The sequence below is a fragment of the Bombyx mandarina genome, chromosome 12 (assembly GCF_030267445.1).
Source record: "Bombyx mandarina strain Sakado chromosome 12, ASM3026744v2".
NCBI lineage: Eukaryota > Metazoa > Arthropoda > Insecta > Lepidoptera > Bombycidae > Bombyx > Bombyx mandarina.
Genome location: NC_143219.1, coordinates 26,023 through 52,278, shown reverse-complemented (window position 1 = coordinate 52,278; position 26,256 = coordinate 26,023). Strand labels below are relative to the sequence as shown.

At 40.0% G+C, this 26,256-nt stretch overlaps 1 protein-coding gene across 1 annotated transcript; it reads right to left on the bottom strand.

Moving 5' to 3' along the window:
* Window positions 1–304: 304 nt before the first annotated feature.
* LOC114251797 (putative peptidoglycan muropeptide transporter SLC46) lies at window positions 305–16,480 on the bottom strand. Its single transcript, XM_028186188.2, has 7 exons — window positions 16,172–16,480; window positions 15,318–15,578; window positions 14,120–14,291; window positions 3,322–3,499; window positions 1,237–1,612; window positions 767–1,007; window positions 305–547 (listed from the first exon to the last, which is right to left on the bottom strand). Exons 1-7 carry the CDS (start codon window positions 16,290–16,292, stop codon window positions 481–483), a joined length of 1,416 nt encoding a protein of 471 aa, XP_028041989.2. The 5' UTR covers window positions 16,293–16,480; the 3' UTR covers window positions 305–480.
* Window positions 16,481–26,256: the final 9,776 nt, after the last annotated feature.

The window sequence follows — 26,256 nt, the reverse complement described above, 5'->3', positions numbered from 1 at the left end:
GTGCGTTATCGTGATTAAACAGCACATACATTACATAATGAATAAACTTGTTTCAATTATTTTACATTAAACATGTGACAGAATTTATGACCTGACTAGGTACTGTAAAACAGAGACCTTAGAACTTATGTCTCGAACTGGGTGGCGGCATTTACGTTGAAAATGACTATGGGCTCCGGTAACCAATTAACAGCAGATGGGCCGTGAGATCGTCCATCCATCTGAGCAATACAAAAAAGTACCCTTGAGCAAAGCATACATCAGACTGTGACCTCTACGTGCTCCGTAGAAAGAAACTCCCCAGTGAATTAAAGTTGCCTTTTTTGTATGAATTTAATTAAAGTTCAACAATGCGAAAGTAATAATCAAACGGATCTTACAGATCTACTTATCGAACAGATAGTAATATACATAATATGCACATAATATGTATTATAATGAATAGGGCTGTTGCAATGGTGCGACGTCCGACCGACAGGGTCAGAAGGGCTCTGGTTGTAGTACTTCATAAGGTGTCGTAGCGTGTCTTCGGAAATACAAAACTACTCTGAAATAAAATATGAACAATGATTTTGAATAATGGCAAAATATAAACAAGGAAACTTTCTATATTTTACTACATTTATTATGTAGATATTATGTAATTGTTTTCTTATAAAATCTATTAAAGAACATAGCTTTAGTTAAGTCCGCTAATGTCATGTCACAAAGCCAATAATTGTAATATCAACAATTAAATGATATAGAGCAATTCAAAAAAACATACCCTATTAATACAATGCAAAAAACAATAATTCCCGTGCTGAGCACGTAGACGGAGGCTGGCGCGGTGGACACGGTGGCTCCGTACAGGGTGCTGTAGACCAGGGGCGCCAGCAGCGGGCACAGGCTCTCCACGGCGGACATCAACGCAAGGAACTTTGTCACAACATCGGCAGGGAGGACCTTACTCACGAAAGATCGGAGCAACGACGCTGACAAACCTTTGAAAATGGCTAAACTAGCACCTAGACAAATAAAGTTCTTTTGAATAAATACATTTTAGGTATCGTACCGACCTAACGTTACAATACAACATTCCGAACGCTCTATGCGCCGAGTTTTGCGCTCTGTGTGCATCTGACGAAGTCGCTTTAAATCAAAGAGCCGCTGAGAGCTTCTATTTATAGCGCGGAACCTGAGACCTTTACTTTACGGAAATTTACTCATTTCATGAACGGAATATATTCTACATACCCAAATACATATGCCATGAATCAACTGCTAAAGTTTTCGCAACATATTCCGCAGCAGAGACGAATGCAACAGCTGCCAGCGGCAAGTCGCTGATCTTGAACAGTCCCTGAAGTACCGACATTCCTATGAGCCCTCCAAAGAAACTCAATAGAGTGTTTACAGCCGAGTACACGGTAAACTCGCTGAGGGTCCAGTGCAGTTTCTCTCTGGTATACAAGTATTCCAAATTCATGATCCCAAACGTAACGAAGGCGGAGAGGCTCGAGGCGGCTGCGACGACGAGCACCTGAGCCCTGCCGTTGTTCGGGCGGCGTCTGAAGCACTCCCTGCTCATGTCTGTCACCAGCTGCAGGTCCATTATCGAGGTCATGCTGCCCTGGAAATGTTGTACAGTATCTACTTTAATATTTTATACCGTATTACTGTTGTGGTAACAGTTAAGGAGCCCGGAATCGATCTGCAGAATGCTCGTGGTGAGTGATACGGCTATGCCGGTGTTTAAATCCCACGATGACGACGAGGAATCACATCGTGGAATTACTGGTGGTACGGGGTCTTGTGAGCCCACATGGGCAGGCGCCACCACCCTGTCCATTTTTGTCATGAAGCAGTAATGTGTTCTGGTTACAAACCAATGGGACAGTCTAATACAGGGGTCGGCAACCTATTTGTCCTTAAGGGCGCAGTACTAAATTTGAAAATCACAGAGGGTGCATATTTTACATATTTTTTTTTATTGCTTAGGTGGATGGACGAGCTCACAGCCCACCTGGTGTTAAGTGGTTACTGGAGCCCATAGACATCTACAACGTAAATGCGCCACCCACCTCGAGATATAAGTTCTAAGGTCTCAGTATAGTTACAACGGCTACCCCACCCTTCGAACCGAAATGCATTACTGCTTCACGGCGGAAATAGGCGGGGTTGTGGTACCTACCCGTGCGGACTCCCAAGAGGCCCTACCACCAGTATCAATAGGCATTAAAAAAACGGATTTTTTATAACTTTATTTTGTTGGTGTCATACATAATGATACATAGGTATTATAATTCAGTGTGAAACTTGGGTGTCCATATTTTCAGATAATTTCTCATAATTGGGGATATATTTAGAGTACCCGGTCCTTAAACAATTATCTAAACTAGAGGTCCCGCAGTAGTCGAAATTCGACTATAATTAATTGGAATTGTAAGTTTGTACACTATTATGATTGTATTTTACACTTCTATTATCACAAATTTCGCCAAGACTACACTATAAAAATATTAACAAAGACAAACAATATTTAATCTATTCTCAATTTGACAACAGATGTCAAGAACAAAAGTTTGACAATAAATAGTATGCGTGTGTGCGTCAAATACATGGTATGTAGTGTGTGTGATGTTTTCTTTATTGATTTAATGTATCTTTTATGCTTTATTTAAAAAAGATATTAGCTTTGTGCACTTCATCTCTATATTCTCTATAATTGTGGGAAATTTCATACTCCTCCGTCCGCGCAATTTTCGTAAAAAGGGATACAAAGTTTTTGATTCACGTATTAATATATAGATGTGAGTCATTAAGCTTTGTTCGGTATTGAAAGAAAACAATTATTTCGGATCACTTGGCTGTTTTAAATGCCCCGTCTACGCGTGGTCTAGTCGAAATACGATCACACACTAACAAAAAATACGTGCGTGTTATTAGATACGCTCAAGGCTAGCAAAGTGCTAATCTATGCACAATCCTAAACTCAATTGACTACTTGCTGTATATCGTCGTTTGACAAGAGTATGTAAATCGCTCGGGCTATCAGCTAACTGAACTAATGTACTAATGTAAAGTAACTAATGTAAAGCTAAAGTAATAAAAAAGCTGAACTAATGTAAAGCTATCAGCTTTACATTAGTTCAGCGAAGGCGCATTAAAAATCACCCGCGGGCGATGCGTTGCCGACCCCTGTTCTAGTACATTGCACAATTGAAATATAGACATCATGTCTCAAATGGGTGGTGGCATTCAGGTAGTGATGTATTTGGGCTCTGGTAACCACTTGATTCCACGCGACTCGTAAAAAAAATCATTCGCTGCCATACTAACCTGAACGACTCCTGTTAACGATTCATTCAAGAACACATTCGTGAAGGCATAAGTAAAGGCCGCGACGGAGGCCCCGGCCAGCAGCAGGTACACGGCGCCCACCGCGCGCAGCACCGGCGCGCTGAGCAGCGAGCCCGCCACCACGCCGCCTGACGCTGCGAGCTGAACCGTGAACATTCTACACCAAAATTAAAATATTACGAAAACTTCAAAACGCTCCAATAATAATCTTTGATGGCAAGGTGGCAAGTAGGGGTTTGTCTTTGTCAGTGTCAAAGTGTTATCCGTAAAGTGTATCCGTGTCAGTGTCATGTCGTAGCTCACGCACGGCCACTCTACTTTGTGGTGGTTCACTTGCCGTCGCGTGGCAGGCGGCCCCGGTGGCCCGGCGACGACACGCGCGTTTCATTCTGCAGATCTTATTATAATTAATTACAAAATTAAAAATTTTGACATGTATGTAGTTGAATGAAATAAAACAAAATTGAAATTTGATCCAGCTTAGTATCTAAATCGTCTGTATGTATATAGTGTAGTGTACCTATGTTTAGAAGATAGACTAGGTGTTGGTTATGGCACCGGGACACCTCCCTGGGACCTGGAAGCGGAAGCGCTCGCTGCGGATTACGCGTGGCGATGCGATCTCCGCTCCAGGGGGGAACCGCGTCCCGGCGCGGCGGAAGTTCGAGCGCGGAAGCTTCAATCTCGGCGTGCCGTACTCGAGGCGTGGTCTCGCCGCCTGGTGGACCCCACCTACGGGCGACGAACCGTCGAGGCGATCCGCCCGGTCCTCTCGGTCTGGGTGAATCGCGACCGAGGACGTCTCACCTTCCGAGCGACGCAGGTGCTCACGGGACACGGCTGTTTCGGTCGCTACCTGCACCTCGTCGCCCGGAGGGAGCCGACGCCGAAGTGCCACCACTGCAGTGGCTGCAACGAGGACACGGCGGAGCACACGCTCGCATACTGCCCCGATTTCGGGGAGCAGCGCCGCGTCCTCGTTGCAAAAATAGGACCGGACTTGTCGCTTCCGACCGTCGTGGCTGCGATGCTCGGCACCGACGAGTCCTGGCAGGCGATGCTCGACTTCTACGAGTCCACCATCCCACAGAAGGAGGCGGCGGAACGGGAGAATGAGAGCTCTTCCTCCCCTTTCGGCGCCGTGCCGCCGCCGTCGAGCCGGGGGTTGGAGGAGGGCGTTTGTCCAGCTCCGGCCCCTATGAGCAGGCAGTCTCCTCCCAGTGATGGTCACGGGGCGACCTAAAGGGGTTGAAGCTGCGCCGCACGCTACCGTCACTCTAGCGCGCTGGCACCATGTGCTTAGTGCGAGTTTTGTAACGTTCTCACTAGCGAGCCAGTTTGCTCAAATTTGTATGCAATTGGAACAGCGCCCCTAGCGGCAAACGTACTCGGTGTTATTTTGTGAGTGCGAGTTCATATTAACGTTGTGATCTCGTAACCGAGTAATTTTACCGAAATGAGTACTACGAATGACATTTGTGCGAGTGCGTGTTACAAATTAGTGGATTTTAACGTTTCGATCGAGTATTTCTTTAGTAGTTTTATTTTTCCAACTAGAGAGGCAAAAATATCATGCCATAGAGCCTAATCTTTTTTTTATGAAAAATGATAATATGGAGTGAAATGGATTTGATTAATTTGAAGCATTAATCAATTGGCATGGAATGAAATGAAATGAGATCAGATAATATGGGATAAAATATAATCTCTGCAAAATGCTGATTATATACTGAGATTTTTTTCAGTGGACCTTTTCGAAGACTTCGAGAAGCTACGTCCAGCGGTTTTGTTTAATTTTTTTAAATTTTCGCACTTTCACAGATACTAAACAGTTAATAAACCCACGTTACTTTGTTATTGCACAGATGGGTGGACGAGCTCCCGGCCCACCTAATCTTAAGTGGTTACCGGAGCCCATAGACATCTACAACGCAAATGCCGCCTCCCACCTTGAGATATTAGTTCTAAGGTCTCAGTATAGTTACAACGGTTGTCCCACCCTTCAAACCGAAACGCATTACTGCTTCACGGCAAAAATAGGCAGGGTGGTGATACCTACCCGTGCGGACTCACAAGACGTCCTACCACCAGTAATTACAAAAATTAATTTTGCGGGTTTGATTTTTATTACATGATGCTATTCCTTTACAGTGAAAGTCAATCGTAAACATTTGATAAGTACGTATTTCATTAGAAAAATTTATACCCGCCGGCGGGATTAGAACACCGGTGCATTGCAAGATACGAATACACCGGACGCCTTAACCTTTAAGCCAGGACGGTCTCAAAATTACACTTATACACGAAGAAATATTAAATACGCATTAACTAAGAAACATTAAATAGACAAAATAAAACAATTCACACAATTTAGCTCCTCGCGGTCCCTCCAAAATGTCTTTTCACCTTTTTTTCCTAGTTGTTCAATTGTAAATGAATAAATCAAAATCAAATCGAGTTTACGTTCTATACGGTGAAAAATGAAGAATTGTGAGTGTGAGTTGAGATATGCTACTCGCTTCGCAGGGCGTTTATTCACCGAGAGCAGCAATAATATTATTTCACGTATATTGGTAGCACGTGATGTTTTGGCATTAGACCGTCTAAATGAAATACAACGCATTTTAACAGCATTTTAATGAGAACCAACCACTTTCAAAATTATTCGGGTAATGTCACGTGTTCAATACTATTTTGTACCTTTAGAATTAAAGTGGCTCAACCCAAAATTCTTAGTTTCTGGTAAACTTCAATATTGTAATACAATAATTGTATTTTTTTAGTTTTTCGGTTTAAACACTTTAAGGCATGCCATTTTATTTGAAAAAGACAGAAAGAGTACTTTGTCCTTTTCTAGACTAAAAGAGACTGTTTAATTTTATAAGCTGATAGAATAATATAGAAAAGAATAATAGGATACCCTCTAATCGTCACATTGGAAAAAGGTATGGCTTTATCATTTTATCATTTAAATTATTTTTTATTGCACTTATAAAACTAATTTAATTTACAATATGTAACTACATATATCTATAACTAATCCGTACTTGTCAAATTCCTCATAAATTGTCAATATTCTTAATAAAATTCCTATTAATAATATACAAGTGCAAATGTTGAGCTGCTTGCCAGAAATGATATAATAGTGCTTTGTTTTTTTGTTGTTTCCTTGTAGGCTGCCTGTAAAAATCTAAATCTGTGTGAAAGGCAATATATGATTTTATTATTATCTACTAATGGTAGTCCAGTGGTCGAAATTTGACCATAATTTATTTAAATTTGAAGTTTGAACATTATTATAGTTCTATTGTCACCTTTCTATTATCATCATTTCTATAATAATCATTGCTCTATGTCGCCAAGGCTACATTATAGAAAAATAATATTAAAGACAAAAAATATTAATCTATTCTCAATTTGACCACAGATTGATAAATCAATAAACAAAAAAAGTATAAATGCATGTGTGTGTGTGTGTGTCAAATACATGGTAATGTGTGTAAGGTTTTTTTATTCATTTAGTTTATTTTTTTATTGTTTATGCACTATTAAAAAAAAAATTAGCAATCTGCACTACTTCTCTATATTCTCTATGAGTGTGGGAAATTTCGTACTTCTCCGTCCGCGCAATTTTCGTAAAAAGGAGTCCAACATTTTTGCTGCACGTATTACCTACTTAAAATGTAGGTTCTTAATAATAATACATAAGTGTTTTGAAATATAAAACGAATCTTAAATTTTTTAGTTATACCACTTCCATTCTAAGGGTGCAATTTCGTAAACAAACTTTGCCGTAATGGCGTAACCTTTAAAATACACGAAAACTGCCCAGCATAAACATATTTTTTTAGTAACTTTAATAGAAGTATTAGAATTAGAAGTTTATTATAGAATTTATTTAATTGTAATTACATATTTAGACATACTTAACATAATTAATCTTGGAATAGGTAATTATTGCAGCTTTTTTTAATTAAAGAAATTATGTTTTACATAGGTTTAATCTTTTACCCGTTGAACGTTTATAAAATGATTGTATTTACGGTAATAGTGTTGATGATCTTCATTAGGTGGCTCAAATATACTAAAATTATTACGAGCATCCATCCTTATTTATAAATGTGTAAAGAAGCAAAATTATTATTACATTGTTCAAATTTCTATATAATTTATAAATATAAATCTGTACGTATGTACCTGTAAATATGTATATTGCGCGCGTGTGTGTGTGTGTGTGTGTGTGTGCGCGTGTGTATGTGCGTGTGTGTATATATTTCTATAATAGATAGATACACAGTGTGCAATTCATTTCGAAATTATTCTTGCCCATCTAATGGTTGTCTGGAAGAGATCACTCTTAGCGATAAGACCAAGAAAAAATGTTTCACAATATTTATTCATTTTGTGTACAATAAAGAATACTCTTTCACTGGTGGTAGGACCTCTTGGGAGTCCACACGGGTAGGTACCACCACCCCGCCTATTTCCGCCGTGAAGCAATAATGCGTTTCGGTTCGAAGGGTGGGGTAGCCGTTGTAACTATACTGAGACCTTAGAACTTATATCTCGAGGTGGGTGGCGCATTTACGTTGTAGATGTCTATGGGCTCCAGTAACCACTTAACATCAGATGGGCTGTGAGCTCGTCCATCCATCTAAGCAATAAAAAAAAACAACTCTATCTCGCTCTCTCTCTCTCATCAAACAACTCTTTAAAAAAAAGCAATGATTTAATAAGAATTAAATGAAAAAGCAAAGAATTAATATGTATTTACAACTAGCTAGACGTCTATAAAATTTTCTAACCGAAAAAATATATGTGTATAAACCATTAGAATAGATGATAAAACCTTAAAAAACAACATTATTATTAAAAACGAAAGAAAAAATCTTGATATTGTATTGGTTTCACGGCAAAATTTTTAGTGACTACTTAACTTGCTTGAAAGTGAAGAAATACTCTCAAAATCCATTAATTTGCAACTCGCACTCGCACATACAATAATCGAGAGCCTCACTTCGGTAAAGCTATTCGATACATGAGACAGCAACATAAACAAACCTTCTCTCTCCCACAAAATGAGATTCAAAAGCTTACCACTAGGTGGCACTGATACAAACTCACACAAATTAAACATAACATTAACATCGACTGAGTAATTAAAAAAACTCGCACTAAGCACAGGTACATTACCCATTACCCGACTAATTATAAATATCGTTAGAAAGCTTGGCATTTCAATTAAACGCCTTAAAAAAAACCTTGCGTGTTACCAATATAAAAGAAAAAATTATTGCTTCTCAAGATGAATAAACGTCCTGCAAATCGAGTAACTCGCACTCAGAGCTCCGCACGTTTCACCGTGAAGAGCGTACACTCGATGCGAGTCATTCGATTCGATTTTTGAAACTCGCACTAAGCCCAGGAGGACGGGACGGCGCGTCGGCGGCTGCGGACTGCGATGCGGTCCGCATTTTCGTCGTCGCTGTCGTCGCCGAACATACTGTTGAAGAGCAACCCGGTCGGCGGTGTATCGCGTTCCGACCCGGCAGGCTGGTTCTGGCCCAGCGGGGTATCCCGGAACACCAGCGGCACCGCCTGGGCGGCGTGGTGGCGCCGCCGTACCGCGGAGACCAACGTCGTTGGTCGTCGACCATCGCCTCGACGACCCGTCGGTCGGGCGCCCTCGGGGTGGCGCCACGTGTCTGTAGTGTTGACCGCGGGAACACCCTACTCTGATCGGGTTCTGTAGGCTTAGTGCGAGTTTCAAAAATCGAATCGAATGACTCGCATCGAGTGTACGCTCTTCACGGTGAAACGTGCGGAGCTCTGAGTGCGAGTTACTCGATTTGCAGGACGTTTATTCATCTTTAGAAGCAATAATTTTTTCTTTTATATTGGTAGCACGCAAGTTTTTTTAAGGCGTTTAATTGAAATGCCAAGCTTTCTAACGATATTTATAATTAGTCGGGTAATGGGTAATGTACCTGTGCTTAGTGCGAGTTTTTTTAATTACTCAGTCGATGTTAATGTTATGTTTAATTTGTGTGAGTTTGTATCAGTGCCACCTAGTGGTAAGCTTATGAATCTCATTTTGTGGGAGAGAGAAGGTTTGTTTATGTTGCTGTCTCATGTATCGAATAGCTTTACCGAAGTGAGCCTCTCGATTATTGTATGTGCGAGTGCGAGTTACAAATTAATGGATTTTGAGAGTATTTCTTCACTTTCAAGCAAGTTAAGTAGTCACTAAAAATTTTGCCGTGAAACCAATACAATATCAAGATTTTTTCTTTCGTTTTTAATAATAATGTTGTTTTTTAAGGTTTTATCTATTCTAATGGTTTATACACATATATTTTTTCGGTTAGAAAATTTTATAGACGTCTAACTAGTTGTAAATACATATTAATTCTTTGCTTTTTCATTTAATTCTTATTAAATCATTGCTTTTTTTTAAAGAGTTGTTTGATGAGAGAGAGAGAGCGAGATAGAGTTGTTTTTTTTTTTATTGCTTAGATGGATGGACGAGCTCACAGCCCGTTAAGTGGTTACTGGAGCCCATAGACATCTACAACGTAAATGCGCCACCCACCTCGAGATATAAGTTCTAAGGTCTCAGTATAGTTACAACGGCTACCCCACCCTTCGAACCGAAACGCATTATTGCTTCACGGCGGAAATAGGCGGGGTGGTGGTACCTACCCGTGTGGACTCCCAAGAGGTCCTACCACCAGTGAAAGAGTATTCTTTATTGTACACAAAATGAATAAATATTGTGAAATATTTTTTCTTGGTCTTATCGCTACGAGTGATCTCTTCCAGACAACAATTAGATGGGCAAGAATAATTTCGAAATGAATTGCACACTGTGTATCTATCTATTATAGAAATATATACACACACGCACATACACACGCGCACACACACACACACACACACACGCGCGCAATATACATATTTACAGGTACATACGTACAGATTTATATTTATAAATTATATAGAAATTTGAACAATGTAATAATAATTTTGCTTCTTTACACATTTATAAATAAGGATGGATGCTCGTAATAATTTTAGTATATTTGGGCCACCTAATGAAGATCATCAACACTATTACCGTAAATACAATCATTTTATAAACGTTCAACGGGTAAAAGATTAAACCTATGTAAAACATAATTTCTTTAATTACAAAAGGCTGAAATAATTACCTATTCCAAGATTAATTATGTTAAGTATGTCTAAATATGTAATTACAATTAAATAAATTCTATAATAAACTTCTAATTCTAATACTCTATTAAAGTTACTAAAAAAATATGTTTATGCTGGGCAGTTTTCGTGTATTTTAAAGGTTACGCCATTACGGCAAAGTTTGTTTACGAAATTGCACCCTTAGAATGGAAGTGGTATAACTAAAAAATTTAAGATTAGTTTTATATTTCAAAACACTTATGTATTATTATTAAGAACCTACATTTTAAGTAGGTAATACGTGCAGCAAAAATGTTGTACCCCTTTTTACGAAAATTGCGCGGACGGAGAAGTATGAAATTTCCCACACTCATAGAGAATATAGAGAAGTAGTGCAGATTGCTAATTTTTTTTTTTAATTGTGCATAAACAATAAAAAAATAAACTAAATGAATAAAAAAACCTTACACACATTACCATGTATTTGACACACACACACACATGCATTTATACTTTTTTTGTTTATTGATTTATCAATCTGTGGTCAAATTGAGAATAGATTAATATTTTTTGTCTTTAATATTATTTTTCTATAATGTAGCCTTGGCGACATAGAGCAATGATTATTATAGAAATGATGATAATAGAAAGGTGACAATAGAACTATAATAATGTTCAAACTTAAAATTTAAATAAATTATGGTCAAATTTCGACCACTGGACTACCATTAGTAGATAATAATAAAATCATTTATTGCCTTTCACACAGATTTAGATTATTACAGGCAGCCTACAAGGAAACAACAAAAAAACAAAACACTATTATATCATTTCTGGCAAGCAGCTCAACATTTGCACTTGTATATTATTAATAGGAATTTTATTAAGAATATTGACAATTTATGAGGAATTTGACAAGTACGGATTAGTTATAGATATATGTAGTTACATATTGTAAATTAAATTAGTTTTATAAGTGCAATAAAAAATAATTTAAATGATAAAATGATAAAGCCATACCTTTTTCCAATGTGACGATTAGAGGGTATCCTATTATTCTTTTCTATATTATTCTATCAGCTTATAAAATTAAACAGTCTCTTTTAGTCTAGAAAAGGACAAAGTACTCTTTCTGTCTTTTTCAAATAAAATGGCATGCCTTAAAGTGTTTAAACCGAAAAACTAAAAAAATACAATTATTGTATTACAATATTGAAGTTTACCAGAAACTAAGAATTTTGGGTTGAGCCACTTTAATTCTAAAGGTACAAAATAGTATTGAACACGTGACATTACCCGAATAATTTTGAAAGTAGTTGGTTCCATTAAAATGCTGTTAAAATGCGTTGTATTTCATTTAGACGGTCTAATGCCAAAACATCACGTGCTACCAATATACGAGAAATAATATTATTGCTGCTCTCGGCGAATAAACGCCCTGCGAAGCGAGTAGCATATCTCAACTCACACTCACAATTCTTCATTTTTCACCGTATAGAACGTAAACTCGATTTGATTTTGATTTATTCATTTACAATTGAACAACTAGGAAAAAAAGATGAAAAGACATTTTGGAGGGACCGCGAGGAGCTAAATTGTGTGAATTGTTTTATTTTGTCTATTTAATGTTTCTTAGTTAATGCGTATTTAATATTTCTTCGTGTATAAGTGTAATTTTGAGACCGTCCTGGCCTAAAGGTTAAGGCGTCCGGTGTATTCGTATCTTGCAATGCACCGGTGTTCTAATCCCGCCGGCGGGTATCAATTTTTCTAATGAAATACGTACTTATCAAATGTTTACGATTGACTTTCACTGTAAAGGAATAGCATCATGTAATAAAAATCAAACCCGCAAAATTAATTTTTGTAATTACTGGTGGTAGGACGTCTTGTGAGTCCGCACGGGTAGGTATCACCACCCTGCTTATTTTTGCCGTGAAGCAGTAATGCGTTTCGGTTTGAAGGGTGGGACAACCGTTGTAACTATACTGAGACCTTAGAACTAATATCTCAAGGTGGGAGGCGGCATTTGCGTTGTAGATGTCTATGGGCTCCGGTAACCACTTAAGATTAGGTGGGCCGTGAGCTCGTCCACCCATCTGTGCAATAACAAAGTAACGTGGGTTTATTAACTGTTTAGTATCTGTGAAAGTGCGAAAATTTTAAAAAATTAAACAAAACCGCTGGACGTAGCTTCTCGAAGTCTTCGAAAAGGTCCACTGAAAAAATCTCAGTATATTATAATCAGCATTTTGCAGAGATTATATTTTATCCCATATTATCTGATCTCATTTCATTTCATTCCATGCCAATTGATTAATGCTTCAAATTAATCAAATCCATTTCACTCCATATTATCATTTTTCATAAAAAAAAGATTAGGCTCTATGGCATGATATTTTTGCCTCTCTAGTTGGAAAAATAAAACTACTAAAGAAATACTCGATCGAAACGTTAAAATCCACTAATTTGTAACACGCACTCGCACAAATGTCATTCGTAGTACTCATTTCGGTAAAATTACTCGGTTACGAGATCACAACGTTAATATGAACTCGCACTCACAAAATAACACCGAGTACGTTTGCCGCTAGGTGCGCTGTTCCAATTGCATACAAATTTGAGCAAACTGGCTCGCTAGTGAGAACGTTACAAAACTCGCACTAAGCACACTGACCCGGACGGAGATCGGACGTCGGGTGTAAGAGTGCAGAGGAGTCGTTTAGTGGGTGGGCTCTAAAATCCTTGGGCCCGCGATCTATCTCTACACCTGCAGATCGTTGAGTCTCACATACCCCGCGCGCCCCCTAGGCGCGGGGAGGGACCTCGTAGGAGGTACGGCCACCGGCCCGAATAAAAAAAAAAAAGTTATGTGTAAAAAAAGTGGTTATGGCCCACGATAAAGGCGGAGCTCCTACCGGGCGCATCCGTGGATAGCCGACCAAGGGAGCCTCTGGGCGACATTCCCAGAGGTATCGTCCGATCTCTTTCGTTGCAAGGGCTTAGGTTTAGGTTAAGGTTAGGACTTCCACGCCTAGAAGGCGCGCGGGGTATGTGGGTCTTGAAGTCTCGCAAATATTGGTGCGGCGTTCGCGGCGCCTTTCGGCGTGCGGCTTCGCCCGCTGAAAACAAAGACAGAAAGATCGGCTGACCTACAGGGGCTGGCTGTTAGAATGTCCCGGTGCCGACACAGGCACGGCCGTTGACAGAGTGACAGCCCGGCATCGCAAAATACTACCAGACCCGGAAGTGGTACGAATAGACGCGTCCGTCAAAATGGCGGAGGTCAAAGTGACAGACTGGATGAGTGTACCACTAAAGAAGTGACTGTCGTTATTGCGTCGCAGAGCAAGTGGCCTCGCACATGTGAAGGTGGGAAAACCTTCACTGTGTGAGCGAGTTGCTCTTGCCATGGTGGCCATGCTCTAGGCCATATCTCGACAAGGGCGGCAGAAGGCGGATGATGCGCATCGACGCGGCTGACATTTGTATCGGAAACAAATGTTATTGTGTGACGTATGTCTATCAGTTGTGTGAAAGTGTATATGTGGGGTATAGTCCACAACTATCAATAAAAGTGTACCTTGCGGTTCGTTTCTCAGTGCTCGTGACGTCACTCATGTAGGAGTAAGACCCCGTGGACAGGGTGGCCACTCCGCCAGCCAGCGAGTATGGTACGGACGTCAGAATGAACCACCAGGGTCCCACATCAACCATACTATATATCAGTACCAACATTGAAGTAGTTGCGATCCCTGGAACATTACAGCAATTTTGAAAAAATATTCAGGTTCTGACGCTTGCACTTTATTTTCTTAGGATCCAATTTAACATAATGTAGACCTTTTTATAAAGTGATTGAGTGGTTGATTGATTCGTCACTGCAGGTGTAGGGTCGTGGGCGGTATGTGGCATTTTTGATCTCACTAACCAATCTTAATAATATTACCCAACGGAATGACTGCGACACGACCGGCCGCGCGGCCCTCGGGCGACTCAATACTTCGAGCCGCCCAGACGGTATCACATACCCCGCGCCATACGTCACCAAGGTGCTGTAACTTGTACGAAGCGATACGACTGGGCCAGTATTCAAATCCTGCCGGACATTCGTTTAATAGAAAAGCATAGCTAGCACGTGTTCACGCATGACTTCCACAATTAGCTCATGAACTGTAATTATTCCACACTAGTTACCAACACCTGCCTATCTCTGAAGGTGTTTATGAAGGTTGGAGCAGCCGTTGTGCTATTAAACTTAGACTTAGAACTCATGTCCCAGGGTGTGTGGTGGCATTTGCGTTGTTGATGTTTTACGGTTTACATTTACGGTTCTAGTAACCATTTAAGCCCAGATGGGCCTTGTGCTCATACACCGATCTAAGCTATAAAAATAGATTTGACCCACATGCGACTCAAATCAAAATTATTAATAATTTATATTAATGAGGAGTTTTTATTTAAGAGAATTTATATAAGTGTGGAACGGTGGTTCTTTCTGCGCGTGGGCTTACAATACGTAATTGGTGGGAACCAACGAGGCTTGAAGAGTAAAACAGAGACGGGAGGTGTGTACCATTCGTTCGAACAGCACGCTCGTTCTTTTTGATTTATGCTAGTGCCGTATGAGATATTTTACGAGGTGTTTATTTCTGTAATCTGACGAAGCATGTTGCGGATAATAACATGTACTTTTAGGTTAGGAATATTGCGTTCTTTTTTTATAATAAATAAACTTAGTATTTAAAAGATAAGCCGCAAATCTAAAAAAAAAAAATTACCAAAAAGAGGCCACACAATGAGCGGCTTCCTTCCGTGTCGGTCGGACCACGAGCCCAGGAAGAGACTCAGTACGGCCGGTGCCAGGGACTCGAGCACGCTCTTTGTACTGTTCACGAAGATCGCGTACCTCTGCACCTCCTTCTCTAAGTACTGCGTGTCGTTAGTCTTGTCCACCGCCAGGAACGACGAGCACTCGGCCCGGCCGTGCCGCAACACGTGGACACACGTTCTGTATAATATTAAGTTGCTTATCGCGACACCTAAAATGTACACAATTCATATTTAATGTCATATAAAAAGTTAACAATATTCAAAGTCTTTTGTTGTACTTTCTAAAACCCAAGTCTTTGCGTTTCCAGGCGTTAAATACCGCTTCACTCACTGTGTTGAGGGCTCCCAACATTTTAGCAATTTGGCTTTACCTTTCAAATGATACCGATACTGTACATCGATTGGAACATCGTCCCCCATAAAAAGATAGTGATGGTACGGCATCAAGGTGGCTATTTAGGACCCTAACATTAAATCCACATTAATTGTGCAATAGATAAAGGTCGAAAAAACTCTTTTCCTTTTATCGACTCTCACGTTTTTAGTTGAAGAGTCAGGATTCGGAGAGGTAGATACTACAGGTGAGGTCAAGGTAATATCTGAATAATATACCCGAGGCCACATTGTAAATTTTGCGATCCGCCGTCTAGTATGAGTCCGAGGTCGAGTTCTAAGCTATGTTTCATGAAAATGTGAACCCACCCACTAGTCGCCTGAGGACCACTAATATTTAACCTCTGTTTGCTGGAGACCTCAGATTAAGATATAATAATATATATGAAGTTAGGTCGTAGGTAATTACCGGTAAGCGACAAACCCAGCGTTGTCATGAAGAATGACAGCTCGATTGTACTGCCAGGTCTCCTCGCTCTCCGCACCATCACGTCAGACTCGCTCTCTGGAACTACTGTTTCATCCAGCATTTCATGTCCACTCTCGCGCTTGCTGGTACGATCTCACGTTAACATAATATTCTATAACTAAGAAGGCGAACACAAATACACATTGACAAATACAGTTCTAAAAGTTGTATTATCAAACGAGCAATTATTTTATTTTTAAAACTCTTTTGTTTGATAGCTTAGATTAGACTAACGGATCGCTGGGTGACACACACACACAATGTAACAAGATTAGATACGCAAGTGAGATGTGACGTTAAACTGATACAAGTACCTACCGATAGTAGGTGAGCCCACGATGACAAATTGTGATTTACTGGAACGTTGTAGGGATCAGTTGGAGATTGAAGATTCTGGTAGAATAATAAAAGGTTACATGTTTTACTAGTGAGCAGAGGTACTTTCAAAAATGTTAAAAAAATCTCAGTCTCATAATAAATACAATACTCGTCCGCGTCAACTACACTATCGGCACGCTCTGATGGCCGTTTTGAAATATTATTACAATAGTGATGTGAAGTGTCAATTTCAATTTTTTTTTATGAAATCTATAATTTTGTTTTTTATTGTTTAGATGTGTGGACGAGCTCACAGCCCACCTGGTGTTAAGTGGTCACTGGAGCCCATAGACATCTACAACGTAAATGCGCCACACACCTTGAGATACAGTTCTAAGTTCTCAGTATAGTCACAACGGCTGCCCCACCCTTCAAACCGAAATGCATTACTGCTTCACGGCAGACATAGGCGGGGCGGTGGTACCTACCCGTGCGGACTCACAAGAGGTCCTACCACCAGTAATTACGCAAATTATAATTTTGCGGATTTGATTTTTATTGCACGATGTTATTCCTTCACCGTGGAAGTCAATCGTGAACATTTGTTGAGTACGTATTTCATTAGAAAAATTGGTACCCGCCTGCGGGATTCGAACACCGGTGCACCGCTCGATACAAATGCACCGGACGTCTTATCCTTTAGGCCACGACGACTTCGAATAATTTTAGCAACTGATTAAAAAGTTTCATAAAACAAAAATATAAATGCTTACTTAATATATTTGCACCATGAATATTGGAATGAAAGTGAATATAGTTAAGTTATTATTAATTAAATAAACATAAAATTTATTTTCTTCTGTGCCAGTCTCGCCATATTTTTCTTTAGTTATTCGTTTAATAGTTCGTTGTCAAAAATAATTTATGCCCATCAGCTACGTGATCAACCACTGACGTTGATTCCCGCTCGCAACGCCCGCGCCGTCGAGTGCATATCACCGCTTAGCAATTTCCTTCACCTTTCCCGGCTTCGGCCAGTCTTTTTCAAGACTAGACCCCCGCTCGGTATCCACCCGCTGTAGCAAATACAGCCCGAGCGGGTCCTTTCCCAAATTCCTGCTGATTGCTGTTTCACGGCATACGCACTCCTCCCCCGCATCACTGCTGTTTTTACAGCGCAGGGGGGCTCAAACCCCATCCAGGGGACTCGTCTTCCGGCGAGTGCGTGTAAGCCCCGAGGACGCACCCTCCTGGCGAAAATGGACGAGAAAGTGTTCATCGGATTCCTCCGGGAAAAATATCCGTCGTCGCGCCCGAATTCGTGGCCTATAGGGCCTCACGTGGCGAATATTCTCCCCCGCATCTCTGGCCGCCGTCACAAAACGTGCCTCGCAGTCCTGCCCCGCGCCTTCCGCCCCGTACCGTCGTCAAGCGCGCGTATATATATCATTTTTTTTATTGCTTAGATGGATGGACGATAGCCCACCTGGTCTTAAGTGGTTACTGGAGCCTATAGACATCTACAACGTGAATGCGCCACCCACCTCGAGATATAAGTTCTAAGGTCTTAGTATAGTTACAACGGTTACCCCACCCTTCGAACCGAAACGCATTCCTGCTTCACGGCGGAAATAGGCGGGGTGGTGGTACCTACCCGTGCGGACTCCCAAGAGGTCCTACCACCAGTGATTACGCAAATTATAATTTTGCGGGTTTGATTTTTATTACACGATGTTATTCCTTCACCGTGGAAGTCAATCATGAACATTTGTTGAGTACGTATTTCATTAGAAAAATTGGTACCCGCCTGCGGGATTCGAACACCGGTGCATCGCTACATACGAATGTACCGGACGTCTTATCCTTTAGGCCACGACGACGACAATATATAATAAAGATATATATAATAAGGATAGCCGTCAGAGCACCATGGTTCCTAAGGAACGTGGATCTCCATGATGACCCGAAGCTTGACTCAGTTAGTAAGTATCTACAGTCCGCATCATCGCACCACTTAGAGAAGGTGGCACGACATGAAAAACCTCTTGTCGTGACCGCCGGAATTACATACCTGATCCTGTGGACCGAATGATAAACAGTCGACGTCACCCTAAACACGTCATTACGGATCCTCCCGATCCATTAACGGTGCTTTTAGGTACCTCATGCACTGGTCACTGCGACGAAGGGCTCGACAAGCAAATCAACCCATAGACACAACCCACTGAGTTTCTCGCCGGATCTTCTAAGTGGGTCGCGTTTCCGATCCGGTGGTAGATTTGGCGAAGCATTGCTCTTGCTAGGGCCAGTGTTGGCAACACTACCGGTCTGAGCCCCGTGAGCTCACCTACACGTCAAGGAGAAGCTGAAATAGCGTCTCAAGGCTATCAGCATAGGTAGGAAAATTAAACTGACGTTATAGGTAAAATTGACACTCCATTTTCAGATTCACGCTCGAAATAGTTGCGAAGGCGTATAACGAACTAAGTTCTCTGCGGACGTTCGGCCAGATCAACGATATCCACAACAAAAGGTGGCGGTTACTCAGTTAACATTATTTCATTATTATTGTTTTTTTTTTATGATTGAAGGATTACTGGTGGCCCGGAGGCCTTTCCAGTTTCACCAGGACAGGTGGGCGAGCAAAGGCTCAGCCAGGAGGGGTGGGATTTGCTAACAGCTACCCGAGCGCCTCCGAAGGAGACCTAACAGCTCAAGAGCAGCTGCTTCGCGAATGAATCTACTACCGGATCGGAATCGCGACCCACTGAGAAGATCCGGCGAGAAACTCAGCGAGCTGATTCATGGGTTAGGTTGCACGGCGAACTCTTTGTCGAGTTCGACGAGTACGGTTACCGAGGTCCCTAAGCCTGCTCCTAGTGTTAGAGCTGAAGGCGTCTAGTGCAAAGGTTATTGGATCTGATGGATCCGTAAGGACGTGTCTAGGGCGTCGACGGTGACTGGCTCCTGCGTGATCAGGATTCGGGGAGTAATCAGCGGCGGCAACGATAAGGCGATTATCGTGACGGTTATTATTGTATGTGGCGGGTAGCCATCATACAATAATAACTAAAATGAATAAACTAATAACTAAAATGACACGACCTCCGGTCTCGGAGGGGAGTGATGTGGCGGGTAGCCATCATACAACGCAAGATAATTGACAGATGCCTGAATCTCGCTTACGACATTTTCAAGATAAGCTCGCATATATACAAGTTCCGAACAACAACATTCCGACCGTCGGTCTACCGAGCAAATATCACCCGCTCGGTGGAAGATCTTCCCTTTGTCGTTTAAGCCCCCCAAATTGTATTAGTTCCTTTATTAATTTTAATTTTATATTAGTAGTTGACAAGTTTAATTTTAATAATTTTGATTTGGTTTCATTTTTGTTTATTTTTATTTTAATCATTCTGATAAATTGTAATTTAATTTTATTGTATTTTGATTTAAATATTATGTAATTGTATGTGAAATTTTATGGGCTTAAGTTGCCTGAAATAAACGCATTTCATTCATTTCATAAACAGAGTCCAAATTAACGAGCAAGGGTCAACAGTACTGCAGCATCGATATCCAAAATCCAAAGCCAGGTCAAAACTATATCACAACTTGTACTTTTCGAAGCAATGTCAAATCGACACTGGCTTATTTTCACTGAAGTAGAAAACCTATGGAAATGAAACGTCAACAGAAAATTAGTGCCACTGTGACGTCATCTGGCCACAAAACATGGCGGTTTTAGTGCTGCCCAGAAGATTTAATGTTAGTAGGTTTTATCGATAAATGTTCTTGGCTCATTTTATTTTAAATATTGTTGAGTATGAATGTATTTGTAGAATTTATACTTTAATAGGAAGTAAGTATATTGTTATGTGCAAAGATGATGTGATTTAGATATTATGTGAAATCTAAGAAGAGTTCGTGCAAAATTCGTTCGTTCGAGTTCAAATTTGCCAAATAAACGATATGACGATTTTTAAAATTTGCTACACTGATTTTATAAAGTTGTCGTTTGGCGCAAAACATAAAGATATGGCGTAGTACAGTGCCATCTGCCCATTTCTAGCATGCTGAATGTTATCGTATTTTGAGTACGTGTTTTTGGAGTTTACTCCTTTAGAATCGATTTACATATATAGGCCCGGGTATGAAAATTATGGGGACCAAAATCGTACTAGCATGTCACACGAAATGCGTTATGCGCATGTCACACGAAATGCGCGCCGGGCTGCTGCGCCGGCAGTCCGCCACAAAGCCTCGTACTGATCGCGCGTTTCTCTCATTATTGTATTTTCATATATTTGTTAGTCGTTGTTTTGTGTCTCGTTAATTTGTTAATAATCTGTAGTGTATCGTGTTGTCGTAATATAGAACTATTTCTCGTATTGTTTCGTTTAATTTTTTATATCCAGTAAACTCCAGTCGTGCGTCGGAGCGGACACACACACTTTTTTTTTTCTTAGACTATTACAATCTATTTTAATTGTTTTGCTGACTCTAAAGTCCGTAACACACTACCGCAGCGCACCTCAAGGAAGGTGCGCCGCACCATTTGAATCACTCTCACTTGAGTGATTCAAATTTTAAACTTATCAACGGACCGCCTGATAAAAAAAAAACACCTACAGAACATTTGTTCGTTAATAAAATTACAAACGTCATTCCTTGTGACTTCCTCTCTAAAATCACTTAATTATTAAATATTTAACGAATTTACAATAGTGTTTTACTCACTGCGGAATAAAACTATTTTATTTAAATAGTTCCGAAGAGATTTTGTCGGTAGCCTTTTTCCCGAAATATCTAAACAGACTGTCTAAATATGTTTTGATGACATATTTTAAAGAGGTATTTATGATTAGTGTCATGATCAATAGATTCCGACCGAAAAATGGTGTCCGATTTTTCGGATGGGGACTCCATAATGAATTTAAATATATATAGATAATAGTTTTGGGGCATCGACTTTCTTGAGATCCTATAAAATATGTTTTAATTATTATTTTGTATGTTTAAGCATGATAAATAAGAAATTTTATATAAGCATCATATTAAATCGATATAAAATTCAATAAATAATGTACAACCCAAAACAGACGGCCGAACTGACGCGACAATGACATTTGGTGCGCTAAACATGGCGGATTTTCGGCCTCATTAGACGGAGACGGAGACATTTACGTATATTCATGTTTCATTTTATGTACGCACTGAAATACTGTTATATTGTTTTCCTGCGAGTTAAAGTGCTGAGTAAGAACGAGATAGATATATGTTTATGTGTGTGCCTTCAAAATGGGTGCTATTTATATAAGCAATTGTACGTATAGAACAATATGTCGTGTCCCTACTATATAGATCTATGCTTATTTGCATAAAGCATTGACACGAGTTTGCCGGAGGCGGGAGTAGTAGTTGTGAGACCAGTGATCCTATGTGACGATCGTATTATATTTCTTTTTCCTTTTTTTTTTCGAAAAACAAATGCCCAGTTGTGTGATAAATAAGTACACCATAATTACAATCTATAAAAATAAATGGTCACGGGACCCTAATAACCTATATTAGAAATCAATGTAATAAATAAATTTTGTGTCCTAAAATAATACATTCGATAAATGTTATTACTAACTGCACGTCACTATTGACAATAAAGAACAGCAATTAGCTCCTTCAAATGTTATTACTATTAATATGAAACTTCATGAGTGGACAAACGTCAAAACGGTCATCATAGCACGTGCCTGTCACGTGCCGATATGCGGCAGGCCCGACATGCAGTGAATTGCAGTGGCCAAATGTGAAGACGCCCGGTGTACTCGTATTGAGCGATGTGACTGGGCCGGTGTTCAAATCCCGCAGTCAGTTGCACAAATATCAATTTACACAAATAAGTACGGGTGGCAGGGCGTGAGCAGAGGTGGATGGCGCGTCTTGTATGGGCGCACGACTAGACGACATCGACTGTGACTTGTGAATCACTTCACGAATCACGAGTAGCTTGTACAATTTTATAATATTTAAAGTTGTAAGTGGGACATTAAACACACCTATGTATAGGATAGGAACGGCACTCAAACTAAAATATGTAAATATGTCGGCGCGTGTTTTTATAAACTATTAGTTCATGACTAATAAAGATGGGACGACAAACAACACGTGCAAGCATTCATAGAAAACAACACGTGCAAGATAAGAGTCGTAAACAACATCGTCCCACCACGATACCTTGCTATAAAAACGCTCCGTTGTTGTCTCTCGAGCTCAGAAGCGAGCGAGTCGCCGTATCAAACGGAACGCTCCTGCGTATTATACGCTCTGAGTTAACATTTCTGGTTTTATTGCCTTACGAAGACCACCCGCTTACCATGTCGCTACCCGAAAGTGGAAATACTCCAACATATATACTGGGCTGCACTAAAAGTATCGGGAATGGAATATTTCCACTGTTCCTGTCATATTAAAATCTTTTTAATTGAAAACTCCTTGGTTTTAAAAATCGAGTACCATTTATTTATTTATTTATTTAAAAAAAGATTCTCGGTCTTGTCACGAGGTTTGTCAAACTTTTTAGTCGTTGAGAAAATGGAATTGACTCGAGAAAATTCAAGAGCGATGATTTATTATGACATTCGAAGTGGTTTAACACAAAAACAGTATGTTGACCGGATGATTTCTGCATTTGGTGATGAAGGCCCATCCAAAACCACAATTTATCGCTGGTTTGCTGAGTTTCAACGTGGACGTGTCAAGCTCAGTGATGCTCCCCGTCAAGGTCGTCCAAAAACTGCAGTCACCCAAGAAAATGTTGATGCTGTGCGTAAGCTGATTGAGGAAGATCGACATGTGACATACCGCGAAATTCAGGCAACTTTAGACAATGGCATGAGTCAAATACAAATAATCTTGCATGAACAATTAGGTGTAAAAAAGTAGTTTTCCCGATGGATACCGCATTCGCTCTGTGAAGAGCAAAAAGCGGCTCGCGTTACTTGGTGCGTCAGAACTCTCGAAAGATTCCACGCAGGATCCTCAAATGCTGTATACAACATTGTATCAGGTGACGAATCCTGGATATACGCGTACGATCCCGAAACAAAAAACCAGTCACGAGTTTGAGTGTTCGAAAATGAGTTAAAGCCAACAAAATTGTTCGTTCACGGAGTGTTGCAAAAAAAATGGTGGCCACGTTTGTCTCCAAAACCGACCATGTTACGACTATTCCTCTTGAGGGACAAAGAACGGTTAATGCAGAATGGTATGCTAGCATTTGTTTGCCACAGGACGTTTCTGAACTCCGTAAAGAGAACTGCAACCGCCGCATCATCCTCCATCACGACATTGCGAGTTCTCACACCGCGCACAGAACAAAAAAGTTTTTGAGCAAGAAAACATAGAATTATTAGACCATCCGCCGTACAGCCCCGACCTAAGCCCTAATGATTTCTATACTTTCCCTAAAATAAAGAATAAATTGCGTGACAGAGATTTTCATCACCTGAAGAAGCTGTGGACGCCTACAAAACGGCCATTTTGGAGACCCCAACTTCCGAATGGAATGGTTGCTTCAATGATTGGTTCCATCGTATGGAAAATGTGTAAATTTCGTGGAGAATAAATACTTCGAAAAGCAATAAATACATTTTTAAATAGTAATGTTGTGTCACTTCGTTAATTCCCGAAATGTTCAGTGCCGCCCTCGTATACTTGTATACTTTGGCGACACAACGTATCTAGTAAAAACTTGTTTGTGATCAACTGCCACGTCATACACGAAGAAACAACATCGTTCTGTTACTTTGACCCAGTGGAAGTCGGGCAGACTCGTCCTTCTGAGGAAGGAATCTGAAGTCGTCGTGGCCTAAAGGATAAGACGTCCGGTGCATTCGTATCTAACGATGCAACGGTATTCAATCCCGCAAGCGGTATCAATTTTTCTAATGAAATACTTACTTACCAAATGTTCACGATTGATTCCATGATGAAGGAATGTAATCGTGTAAAAATCGATGTAAAAACATCGTGTAATAAAAATCAAACCCGCAAAATTATTATTTGCGTAATTAATGTTGGCAGGACCTCTTGTGAGTCCGCGCGGGTAAGGGCGACCATTATAACTACTTAGCATTATGACCAGTACGTCTCTTATAGGCTGCAAGTCCTAAGTCATCTTTTAAAATACGCGACATGGTTCTAGGTGCTATCTTCATCTCCCGAGATAAAATATTTTGCTTTCGGACAGGATTTCTTCGAATTCTTTCCTTACTGTAACTGCTTTGACCACCTTTTCGTACGAACACTACGCGGTCGGCCAGATCTTTTTCTGTCACAAACAGAGGAGGTCTCATTGCACCTGTTAATAGCCCGGTACACAAACATTTTACTAATACCAAGCGTATGGAGAGTTTTAAAAATTGCATTTGCTCCATACCTACTTTGTGTAATGCAATCACAGCGATTCGGTTCTCTTTATCACCCCACTCCATTTTAATATCGCAAAATATTGTACAATGTATTGGCGCCAAAATGAGAACTCAATGAGCAATCATATAAAAATGACAGATTCCAAATTCAAATGTAATATTTTGTTTATTTTTAATTGTAACAGTATTTATGGCCAGACTAAGTATACTGAGACCTTAGAGCTCATATCTCAAGGTAGGTGACAGCATTTACGTTGTAAATGTTTAGAGGCTACAATTTTATGAATACATAGTGTGAATTACCCATAGGATAACGATAAGTATTAAGTAAGTAGGAAAATATCTGGCATATGCGAGCTATTCTAGTGTGGCCGCAAGAACCGCTGGAGTTACACGTGTATAATGTAAAATGGACATGTTTATCTTAAATAGTTCTACAAAAAGTCCCTAGTATTATTCTTTGAATAACAATTAGAAATTTGTTTGGAGCCCATCGATACGATTATAACAAAACTGACACAAAGTATAAAAAAATATAGGCCAAAGTACATATTATATTTTTGTATAAAGACGATGATGCCGTAACTTGAGAAGAAACAAAGATTAAATATATTATTTCATTTAAAATATTAATAGTTAATTTTTTTCATTAATATTGCTTACGCGCTTGGGCTCGGAATAAATAGAACTTTCACTTTCCTAAGTGCAAATTAAAACTCTATTAAACACTTAGGACACATATGGAACACCTTACAAATCGCAATTTACTTCTTGCGCTTCGCTTCATGTGATTCGTTCGCTGTTTCGCTTCGAGGAGCTCCGATTGCTCACTGCCTTCATCTCATCTCTGCAACGCTTTCATAATCGCCACGACAACTCTACAATTATAGAGAACATACTCGATACGACGAGTCGTTTCGATATGTGTTTCCTCTATTTGATAATAGATGGCGCTACACTTCTCGAGCCTTCTCGATATTACTAGTTCTTTTGATATTCGTTTCTGCTATTTGATGACAGACGGGGTTACTCTTACCGGCGTAATAATCATTAGTATTCTATTATCAGCTACGCTATTCCTCAAAATGTTTTACAATCACAGAAAAAATAAAAAGTCGATATCTGTTTATACAGAATTGCTTTAAAGCAAATTGCTGACACCATTTCGCTTACCCGCGTCAAACTAACAGTACTGTTAACACGTGAATTTAATTTAGGCTTTAAAAATGGAATTTATTTTACACGCAATTTTAGAGTAGTCGCTCTTTTTGAAGAGTC